Source organism: Musca autumnalis, unplaced genomic scaffold, assembly GCF_047663935.1.
Source record: "Musca autumnalis isolate F117 unplaced genomic scaffold, ASM4766393v1 scaffold_4, whole genome shotgun sequence".
NCBI classification, from domain to species: Eukaryota; Metazoa; Arthropoda; class Insecta; order Diptera; family Muscidae; genus Musca; species Musca autumnalis.
Genome location: NW_027411977.1, coordinates 135,945,761 through 135,958,252, shown reverse-complemented (window position 1 = coordinate 135,958,252; position 12,492 = coordinate 135,945,761). Strand labels below are relative to the sequence as shown.

At 38.8% G+C, this 12,492-nt stretch overlaps 1 protein-coding gene across 3 annotated transcripts in view; it reads right to left on the bottom strand.

Annotated features, from left to right (window-relative positions):
* LOC141402536 (uncharacterized) overlaps positions 1 to 11,776 on the bottom strand; it is a 301,381-nt gene extending 289,605 nt beyond the window's left edge. For 2 of the 3 annotated variants that reach the window (XM_073984039.1, XM_073984040.1), the window contains exon 1: positions 11,347 to 11,655. In XM_073984039.1, coding sequence (XP_073840140.1) covers positions 11,347 to 11,527 — 181 coding nt within the window. In that variant the 5' untranslated portion in view covers positions 11,528 to 11,655. Of the gene's footprint in view, positions 1 to 11,346 lie in introns of all 3 variants that reach the window. The other variant, XM_073984041.1, reaches the window with a different exon arrangement.
* Positions 11,777 to 12,492: the final 716 nt, after the last annotated feature.

Genomic DNA, 12,492 nt, shown 5'->3' with positions numbered 1-12,492 from the left:
TCCACCTAGAATACGCCAATTCTCTCGCCCTTATATGTGTTTGAATCGTGGAATTAAACCAAGGCTTAGTTTTAGACGTTGTTCTTTTGGTTTTAATGGGGATCGTCATATTATAAATCGAAATAATATTTTGTTGAAGGAAATCCAATTGTTGATCCACCCAGTCAACTTGACAGATCTTAGCGTTAAGATCTGAATAGTTCAGATTTTTGTAGTCTCGATATGTGTAGGTATAAGTCTCCTCTTCTTCACGTATGGAAAAATTGTATTCAAGGTATAACAGGTCGTGTTTAGAAAAGCATGAAACAGAAATCTGATCATATAGTTGAATGTTGTTTGGATTATTGACAAAAAACAGATCTAAAAGTGTATTTGCAGTTGAGGAAAAGTGTGTAGGATTCGTATTATTAACGTTGATGAGGCTAAGTGTGAGCATTTTGTCTATAAAAGAGGTGTCGACAAGGACATTTGAGTTGAAATCTCCTGTTATAATTACATCATGGTAGCCGACAGTAACTCTTTCTAAAACATCAATGAGTTTTTGTGTATCGACTGTGTTATTGGGGCGATAAATACAACCAATGAGAATGTGCTTATTGTTAGCAGTTAGTTCAACAAACACGTATTCAATGGGATCGCCAATGACAGATTTCAACTTGAACTTAGCTTTTAAGTTATTCTTTGAAAATATTCAGAATTTTTTGTTGGATTACTTGTTTAGCCACAGAAATGAACTGGTAAAGCTGTTTCAGCGATTGGACAATAAATGTGGTCTGTAGAGCGATTTCATAAAAATTCGCCTTCGACCCCATACAAATTACTATGGAAACTTTGAGATCCCAGTGGCACGTGTTAACATATTCCGATTGTGTCCAAACGTTGGCAATCTTAAAATCTAACAAAACTAAATACTTTACGGGGGTGCCACATCAGAAAATACAACATCGATTATTTCCTTTGAGTTAAAACCAGTCTATTGTATACCCGCAACGAAGACTAAATACCAAATTTCAACCATTTCCGTGGGTTGTTGAGGCCACAACCAAAATACCGAAAATCGGGAGGTACCGTTATATGGGGGCTATAATAAAACCTGGACCTATACCGACAAATTTCTGGTGAAAAGTTTTATACTTTTATACCCATCGGAGACTTAATACCAAATTTCAGCCATTTCCGTGGGATATTGAGGTCACAACCTTCTAAATACCGAAAATCCGCATGTACCATTGAAGACATGAACCTATACCTACAAATAACTGGTGGAAACTCTTATGTCCGAAGACTAAATTTCCTCCATTTCGGTTGGATATTGAAGCCACAACCATCCAAATAGCGAAAATCGGGACGTAGCGTTATATGGGGGCTATATTAATACCCCCAACGGAGACTAAATACCACAACTACCGTTTTACCGTACCGTTTATGGGGGCTATATCAAAACGTGGATGGATATCCTAGAATAGAAACTACTGTACCAAATTATAAAACTCTATATAAATGTATATTGGAGGACAATCGGAAGATCACCACACCTTCCACCAAAAATTGTCAACATATTGATATAGCCCCCATATAACGGTACCTCCCAATTTTCGGTATTTTGAGAATTTTACCTACATTTTTGACATTTGAAGTTCATAGTGTCACCACACCTTTCCACCAAAAATTGTCAACACAGGTCTATGTTTGGATATGTTATATGACATTTGAAGGTTCATGATTGGATATAGATCCCCATATAACGGTACCACCGATTTTCGGTATTTTGAGGATTTTAGCTACAATTTTTAACCGCACTAGCTGTAATTTGACACTTGATGTTCTTAGTGGTCACCACACCTTTCCACCAAAAATTGTCAGGTCTATGTTTGGATATAGCCCAATATAACGGTAACTCCCCCGTCAGGGGTAACAATCTTGACGCGATGCGGGGGCTTAGGTCACAATTTTCTGTGCTCGACATGTCATTCTGAATGACGACCTAATATTCATTCTATATGGCATCCTGTACATTCTGAATGAAAACCTAGTATTCATTCTACATGACATCTTGAACACAGAAAAGTGTGACTGACCAAAGGTTATCCACTTTTGTCACAACCCAAGCAGGCGAACTGATAATCCACAGCTCACCTTTAGGTGAGTGACATATATATACACTTTTAAGATCAAGGTGATGGAGTTGTGCCGAGGATCTGAATGGCCGACAAGTGTCTAAAGAAGTCTGGTCGCTAGCAACTCCCCCTCGACGCCAGGGCACGGGTCGGGGGTACTTATAATTAGCCTAGTCTGCGCAAGCCGTCACTGCGTACGATGGTCCATCCCCTTACGGCACACTCGTGGGAACAATCTATGGAAAAAATACTAAAAAAACAAACAAAAACCAAACCAAAACTACCCCTCGGATGCAGTGTGGCAACTCTTCCGAGGATGAACTTTTAGCCTCCAGCCAGGAGCTGGCAGCTAGCCAACCAAGTGTAGTCAGCACTGCAAACAGCTCTGACTCACTTCAGCAACATAAAACAAACACACAAACTCTGACCGTCACTGAAGATGGTCAGTCTAACAAAAAGAAAAAAAGCCCGTCCGACGTTCGTAAGGCCCTGTACCAGAAGGCAAAGTATATTCTCAGCAAAATTGCTAAGAATGCTGCAGAAGGTACAGTCCATGAACGGGATGAAGAAGACAAAATTACCTACACCAAAATCGTAGAGGAATACGAAAAAGCTAAAGCCTCTAAAAATGATCAACCAACATCCTCCAAGCGTGAACGCTCTCGCACAGAGGACAACACAGAGGATAACCTGATGGTTGCCGTGGCCAACGACAAGAATGACAAGCTGTCCCCTATCACCACAGCGGAATGGGGCATGGTAGAAACAAAGTTGTCAGAACAAGTTATGGAACATGTTTTCGCAAACGACGATTCTCCTGTGCCCCATTTCGACTCTAGCGAGGTACACCGTGGTTATAGGGTAATCAAATGCATGGACGAGTTCTCAAAAGGATTCTTGGAGAAATGTATCGCAAAGATCAGCGATGCCTGGGAAGACATCAGCCTGCGGCTGATACCAGCCCAAGATATCCCTATGAGACCTCGAGCCAGAGTTTGGTTGCCCAAGATAGACTGCGACGGCCCCAAATTACTGCAAGGTCTGGCGAAAATGAACAAAGACGTTCCAATGGATGAATGGTCTGTAATCGCCATAGAACCACCCAATAATAATAGCATGAGCTTGGTTCTCTCGATAACAGAGGCCGGAGTAGAGGCACTGGAGAGACTAGGCAACAAACTGTTCTTTGGCGTAAGGGAGGTCAAAGTTAAGATATTACGCCCACTTGGCCCGAACGGAGAAGACGATGGTGTTGACGTCGACGATGCCGAAAAGCTGCTCGATAATATGCAGCTAGAGGGGCCATCCACATCATCCCCTCATTAAACTATGCTTAAGGTCGTTCAGATCAATCTGAAGCACTCTAGGGTAGCTTCAGATAACCTGAGGATCCTTCTGGTGGAGAAGGATCTAGACATAGGCATTGTACAAGAACCATACGTCTTCGAGAATGAAGTAAAGGGACTTGATAGCAGAGAATACAATACATTATACATGAAGGATAAAGGTAAGCCAAGATCATGTCTAATTGTTAAAAAAAACATAAATGTATTTCTGTGTCCTCAGTATAGTACAGCGGACTTCACCGTGGCAAGAGTGGAACTGAAAAATGGTAAACAGTTCTTTATCGCATCCTCTTATATGGCCCACTCAAGGGAAGCACCACCAAGCGAGGTCTGGGACACCTTGGGGGCCATACACCCACACAACACCATTATCATTGGCTGCGACGCAAATGCAAGACATACCCTGTGGGGTAGCTCTGAAATCAACGACAGAGGTGAGTCAGTTTTAGATTTCATTAATACTAACAATCTCACTATATGCAATAGAGGTACTAACCCAACCTTTGTATTTCCAAGCTCGGATAACTTTAGGGGATGGCAAGATGTCATTGATCTAACCTTAGTATCCGATAAACGACATATTGAAATTGCTAATTGGATGGTATCCGATAAGAATTCTTTCTCAGATCACAATTGGATACTATTTAATATATCTGAAAAAGAAACGCCAACAAATTGCTTTCGCAACCCCAAAAGAACAAACTGGGAGAAATTTAATAGGGTTTTAAAAGATAAACTCCCCAGCTCTCCTCAAAAAGGCGACACTACAACATGTATTGACAAAGCTGTATCTATTCTGGAGAAATCACTAGACACAGCCTTTAAAGTATCCTGTCCAATGACACGATCGAAAAAACACTATCCACCATGGTGGACATCCGAACTCTCTAAACTGCGTAAAGAGTCACGGAAAGCTTTCAATGCCAGCTACCAAAGCGGATCCTGGCAGTCATACAAGGATAAGCTAAAGGAATACAAAAAAGCCATAGCCAAAGCCAAAAAGCAATCATGGGCTGATTTTTGCGGATCGTTAGAAAATACCAAAGATACAGCCAGACTAAGCAAAGTTATGGCAAAAGGTCATTCGAATCCTACCTATATAAAGAGAAACAACGGCACCTGGTCCGAAAACTCAGCCGAATCTCTTGAAATCCTTCTTACCACGCACTTCCCTGGCTGTTCGGACAGTACCGAAGAAATGCGACCCATTACAGCTGTAGATAAAAACAACAGTGAAGTTGATAAGATAATAAGTCCGAGTAAAGTCACGTGGGCTATAAACAGCTTCTCCCCCTACAAATCTCCAGGACCAGATGGAATCATACCAAAAATGCTACAATGTGCAGAGGAAATAATAAATCCTTGGCTAGTATACATCTATAGTAGATGTATCTCCCTTAACTACGTTGCAACGAGTTGGAGACAGGTAAAGGTTGTCTTCATACCCAAAGCAGGAAAACGTAGTCACGAAAATGCTAAAGACTTCAGACCAATAAGCCTTTCATCATTTCTACTTAAGACGCTCGAAAGACTCATCGACGTGTATATTCGAGAAAAGATGGAAAACTCAAACATCATATCTTCTAGCCAACATGCCTATATTAAAGGGCGCTCGACGGATACAGCCCTACACGAAGTCGTTAGGACTATAGAGAAGTCCTTAGAGCACAAACAATTTACTCTAGCTGCTTTCCTGGACATAGAAGGTGCCTTTAACAACGTCAGTACATCAGCTATAAAACAAGCACTAGATAACTTCGGCGTGGAATCACTCATCAGTAGTTGGATTACCACCATGCTGCAAAGCAGAGTTATTAATGCCACACTGGGAAACAGTACACTGTCAAAGCACGTGAACAGAGGAACTCCACAGGGAGGAGTTATCTCGCCATTACTTTGGCTCCTTGTCATCAACGAAATTCTCAATAAACTTGACCACATGGGGATTAAGGTGGTTGCCTATGCGGACGATGTGGTAATACTCGTCTCTGGTTTGTTTCCGACCGTAATAAGTGACATTATGAGCGGAGCCCTGAGATCGCTAGATACTTGGGCCACAAGATGTGGTCTGGGAGTGAATCCAGGGAAAACTGAGATGGTGCTATTCACTACAAAGACCAAATATGCAATACCTAATCTCCCAAGACTGCGAGGTCAAGAAATACCCCTATCAGATCATGCCAAGTACCTAGGAATCATCCTAGATTCTAAGCTGTCATGGAAACGTAACGTGGAACACCGTGCTCACAAAGCAACTGTTGCATATTACGCATGTCGCAAATTGTTTGGAAGCCGATGGGGCCTCAAACCTAAAATGGTGTTATGGATGTACACCAGCATAATCAGACCAATTCTCACTTATGGAGCACTAGTGTGGTGGCCAGCAGTGGACAAGAAAATAACACAGAAAAAACTATACAGCATACAAAGATCTGCATGCATCGGGGCAACAGGGGCGGTGCGAACGTGTCCGGCCGAAGCCCTCAATATAATGATGCACATTTTGCCAATTGATTTACACATCAAAGCAACAGCAACATGTAATGCAGTAAGACTCCGAGCTCTAGGTATGTGGAGAGACAGAACTTACGGACATGCGTGCATGCTTCAACAACTTCCGAAAGAAATAACAACCACTGCTGATTACTGCGTACCTACATTGGATTTTGATCAGCCTTTTGCAATCAAATTTCCAAGCAGAAGAGAATGGAGTAATGGATCACCATTGATAGCATATGACACTAAGGTATACACGGACGGCTCCAAGATGAAATGTGGAGTCGGATCCGGTGTGTTCTCGGACGAAGCAAACATACACACATCTACAAAGCTACCTGAGTACTGTAGTGTCTTTCAAGCGGAGATACTGGCAATAAAGGAGGCCTGTACTGAACTTTTACAGCATCACACAGCAAACTCAATAGGAATCTTCGTCGACAGTCAAGCGGCGCTCCTTGCACTAAAATCCAACGCTGTCACATCAAAGCTAGTGAAAGATTGTAAAGAAGAACTTGCCAAACTAGGGCGTCTGTCAAGAGTAGTTCTCACCTGGATCCCGGGCCACAAGGGACTTGTTGGGAATGAAAAAGCAGACGAGTTAGCTAGAGCAGGATCCGCCTCTAACGAACTCCCAAAGGCATCAGTCGCAATTCCAATGGGAGTAGTTAAAGGGGATATCTTCAAACACTATCTATCACTGGCTGAAAGTAGATGGGACAAAACGGCAACATGCAAGATATCAAAATTAACGTGGCCTCAATACAACGCCAAACGAACTAAGTTCCTAATCAATCAAACGCGACGGAACCTTGCAAGACTTACTGCAGTGTTAACCGGTCACTGGGCAATTGGTAACCATGCAAAACGTTTAAATCTACCGCACAATGACCACTGCCGTAGCTGCGGGAATGAAGAAGAGGAGGAAACTGTTGAGCACCTCCTCTGTTCCTGCCCTGCACAAATGCAACGACGATTCAAAGCTCTAAGACAACCGTTCCTTCGTGATATCACAGAGATAACAGAAGTAGGTCTGGGAGACCTTCTGCGATTCCTCAACTCATCAGGCTGGATTTAACTGTCAACATGCAACAACGAAATAGCAATCTCTGAACGAGTGGTGTGGTTTTTCAAAACGGTATCTCTAACATACTAATTGAGGCTATAAAGTATGGCCACCACGTAAACCAACCAACCAATAACGGTAACTCCCGATTTTCGGTATTTTTAGGATTTAAGCTAAATTTTTTTGCCTGAACTACCAGTAATTTGATATTTGAGGTTCCCTGCAGCCACGAAACTTCTCCATCAAAAAATAATACAGGTCCATGTTTTGGTATAGCCCCCATATAACGGTACCTACCGATATTCGGTATTTTGAGTGTTTTGGATACATTTTTTAAAGGTTTTATCTACAGTTTTTGACTGAACTACTCGTTAAGGTTCCCTGCAGTTACGAAACGGTATAGCCCCCATACATACCTCCCGATTTTCAGTATTTTGAGAATTTTAGCTTCATTTGTTGGCCGAACTGTCTGTCATTTAAAATTTGAGAGCTAATAAAAATTCTACAACAAGAATTGTTAGTTTAGGACCATATTTTCGTATAGCCCACATAAACTTCTCCACTAAAAATTGTCAACATGTGTTGGTCTCTGTTTTGGTATAGCCCCCATATAACGGTACCTCCCGAGTTTCGGCATTTTAAGGAATTTATAGTACGTTTATATATAACCGGATTTAACAAACCCACTGGATTTCAAATGTCAATTCCTTTGAGTATACGTCAAATAAATCCTCATTAAGAAGGTTAACTCTGCAAAAGGCTATAATATAAACATGGCCTTAGCTACAATTTTTAACCGAACTAGCTAGGATTTATCCTACATTTTTCAACCAAAATACCAGTAATTTGACATTTGAGATTCGCAGTGGTCACAAAACCTCTCCATCAAAAACCGTCGAAGTAGGTGCATGTTTCGTTGTTACCCCTATATAACGGTACCTCCCGATTTTTGGTGTTTTGAGGGTTTGAGCTACAATTTTTAGCTGAACTAGATGTAATTTGACATTTGCGCTTTCCAGTTGTCACAAAGCTCCTCCAAAAATAGGCACCATATAAAAGTGCCGCCCGAATGGAGACATTTTAGGTACATTATCTGACATTTATAGGTACAGGAAAAATATTTATTCCCTTTTAGTTCAGAATATTTTATGGGAGGGTATGAAAAGTTCTCGTTAATGATAAAAATGTTAAAAGAGCAATCTGTCGAAAATGAATTCCACATACACATTTTTCCAAAATATACGGGAACGAAAAATGGCAAAAGTGTCAAAAAAAAAAACTGGAACAAATGTCAAAGTCGGCGTATCAGCCACTCAGAAGCCGACAAACATGTTGCAAATTTTTGCTCGCCCAAATTTGTCGTGTAAAACGCTTCTACAGAAAAGCAATTCAGCGCCATTTTTGTTCAAAGAGAAGTGAAAATTTTGCAACTTTTTTGGTGTGCGGGAACGCATTTTGGGGAAAAATGTGCAAAAATGTGTAAAAACTTTTTAGTTCTGGAACGAAGCTATAATTTTATGCTGATCAAGAATATACCTACTTTATAGGGTCATCGACGAATATTTCGATATGTTACAAACGGAATGACAAATATAATTATACCATCCATCCTATGGTGGAGGGTATAATAATAATTGTTCCACAAACATTCACGACGGAACAAGGGAGACTTCTCTCATATCAATTGAGTGTATGCCGATTCATATTTGTTCAATAATATGTGACCTACTTTTTATAGCCTAGTCCGAACAGCGTGTCTTAAAGACACCACTTGTTGAGAAGTTTTACATGGCTGATATACTCAGGAAATTTCGCCTACATTACTGAAAACTTTATGTTGCTTGGCCTGGCAATCGAAACCAAGACCTTCAGCATTCAAGGCGGGTGTGCATACCATTACACAGTGGGAAAAAATACCGATCTAGCGTGCAGAAAATCAAAAAATGGACTTGAAGGAAACTATGAAACTCTAGTACAGTATTGAACTACAGTGTTGACTGTACTCAATGGCATATGTAATAATTAGAAATAGTTAGTCAGAACGGAATAACGGTACATTTAAAATTGATATTTTTTACAATGTTAACGATTACCTTTTTTAGCTGTAAAATTGCGATAGACGTGTGAATTCTGTGAATATATTATTGCGGAATCTTTTGTATTTTTGATATACCGTAATGGTATTTAAATAAATTAAATAGTTTTGCAACCCATAAGTTATTTTAATTTAGATGTTTCGGGGTAAATATATGTAAAGCCCATTTTTTTCTAAATTCTTCAATTAAAATGGAGGTTTAGTATGGAAATTAGTCGAGTTTAGCTTTAATTTTTTTTAATTTATTATGCATCTTGTATAGAATAATGTCTTAACTTTTTTCCTGCGACTTCCTGTGACTTTTGGTATTATAGCAATTTTTAGGAAATATGCCACTGCGGGAACTAAGCTTTTTTTTAAGTTTGGTTCAAATAAAAAACTACGATTATGGGAAATATTTTGATAAATAAGATCAAATATTACTTGAAATTGATGACGGCATAGCAGATAAGAAATTACAAAATGAAAAAGTCGTCCTACGGTTCCAACTATATGGGTGGAAGTAGGAAAATTAATGCAGTGATGCGTCTCCAAACAAACTGTTAAATACAAGTTTTTATTACCAAAAAGTGCAGAATAGATCGATTTTGAACTCTTATTACACCCTCCACCATAAATTATGTATAGTCAAATCAAATTTCAGCCATTTCGTTTGGATAATGTGAGTGAAATTTTAAAAATACCGAAAATCGGGCGGTACCGCTCTATTGGGGCTATATCAAAAAGTGGACCTGGACCGACAATTCTCTGTCGGAATATTTTATACCCTCAGCAAAGACCAAATGCCAAATTTCAGCCATTTCAGTTGGATAATGCGGCTAAACATTTCAAAATTATCAAAATCGGGTGCTACCTACCTATGGGGGCTATATCAAAAATTGGATCTGTACCGAAAATTCTCTGTTGGAATATTTTATGCCCCCAACGAAGACTAAATACCAAATTTCAGCAATTTCAGTTGGATAATGCGGCTAAAATCATCCAAATTAAATAAATCGGAATATATAAATAATACAAATCGGCCAAATATATCAATAAATTGAGTAAAATTGTCAATCTAAAGCTATTCTTGTCATAATTATGGAAAAATATACAATAAAACATTGATTTTTATTTTCTGCACGCTAGATCTGCATTTTTTCCCACGGTGGCACAATTGGTGGAGGGTATAAAAAGGGTTATTTATATAAATGCAAATGTTTAACCTATTTAGCAGAAAAATTCTATTTGTACTTTGTAAACGATCGCCTGCTGAATTCAAACTACTATACTTTGAAGATTTTTGTCACATTTTATTACAGAAAACATGTTTTCCACTGTCTACCTTTTTTTTAGTAAACGTACATACATACAATGTATACATGTAAATCCTCTTCAAAAAGTAAAAAATAATGCACGGAGCCCTTAAACCAAATTTAAATGGAAGGTGCTTACTCCTGGGAAGTTCTTGTGGATTCTGAAACTACAATGTTCATAGATGAGAATAATCAAAAAACAAAAAAATCGCCGAAGCGCTTTTTAAAAAAATCGCAATTTATTTTGACATTTTTAAGGGGGTTTTAGGTTTTCACGATTTTGCTTGGAAGCCGCAAGCGCTATCGAAATGGTATTAGAAAAAATATTGTAGCCGTGAATTCTCTAAAATATTGACCTTTATGATATTTTCGTAGGACTTGCGGTTTCCAAGCAAAATCGTGAATTCCTAAAAATGAGAACTTTGATCGCGATTTATTAAAAAATCCGTACAGCGATTTTTTGGTTTTTTGATTTTTCTCATCTATGAATATTGTTGTTTCAGAATCCGCAAAAACTTCCCAGGTGTAAGCACCATCCATTTAAAGTTGGTTCAAGAGCACCGTGACCTTTTTAATAAACGAACATACATGTAAATCCTCTTCAAAAAGTAAAAAATAATGTAGTCGGGTTCATCGCAATGGGGCGATTAGGGGAGTTTTTCCCCATTCAATGGAAATAAATGTTGTATATTTGTTTCTTGTGAACCAAGCAATGCATTTCCGTTTTTAAACGAATTAAAAAAAGTCCTTCTTTCTCTCTCTCTTCTTTTGACTTTGACAATTTTAACGCTTTCATTTCTAGTCTGTGATTTATGGGCAATACACACAAAAAGGGAATTATTACAAACGGTCAGATTTCCTTTTTGCTATTCGGCAACACAAACGCCTTTTGTAAAAGTTTGGACGCAAACAAAATTCGATAGTTTCTTACCAAATGCTTTGTATGCAAGTTTCTTGCTATTCAGCCAATCAGAGTCAGCCAGCCAGGCAGTCAGTCGTTTTGAAAAGCCAAAAACAGATTCGGTGTTGGCCTTAATATGCTTGCACATTTTGACCCAAAATGCTTGTGAATCGACAAAAGGCAGAGCATGTGTTCGTACTCGTATATCCATTTGTATGCAGAAATCTAATCAAACACATTTCGAAGTCTTCACATCTCCAAGTTTGCAGCCAGTTTCAGCGTTTTTTAATGGACTTTGTCGTCATCATAAATCTCATTTTTTTCCAATAGGCAAGCGATTTTTACCATTGATGTTGTTATTGTTTGTGCAGCCGTTGAAATGTTCACATAATCGTTTTTAATATTTTCGATGAAAAATTTATTTTATAACCTCAATGCGAAAACTTTGTAGTTTGTCTGTGTTGGTTTAGAAAATTTTATATTTTAAATTTGATTGGAAATGCGAGGATGATGAATGAATATTGAATGCCTGCCTTGCTGCCTGTTGAAAAAAACTCGTCAATGTAACAGCAATCTCTTCAAATGGTCTACCCAACCGACCACCATTTCTGAAAAATATCCTTGTTCCAATTTCATATAACATTTGCCCACCCTCTTCAGTTTACTCCCCCGCCCAAAACATATAATATTTCCGTTTAATAAAGTGTAAATCTACAAAATTACATGTCATCACTCAGCGACATGACATAAATGAAGTATGGCGAAATGTTGATTTTTAGCTTTGTGTGCAATTATTGATGTTCAGTGTCAGAGGCATAGATGCGAAACGAGGCGAGGAAAGGAAATAATTTGGACTTTTGACAACAAAATTTATTGTGTGGTGATTTTTTATTTGTTTTTTTATAAAACGAAATCCCATTTTTTACAACTTTTTTTATGATATTTTACCTATTTGACAATTGCGTGCAAGGTGGGTTTCTTCCGACTAAGAATGCAAAATTTGTTGGACTCTCAGCAGAAAAATCTAAATTGATAATAAAAACAAGTAAGAACGGCGTTAAGTTCGGCCAGGCCGAACTTGTTATACCCTCCATCACGAGTTGTAAAATGGAACAATTAGTTTCTTCTCGTTTACGAAGAAAACTAAATACCAAATTTCAGCAAGTTCGGTAAAAC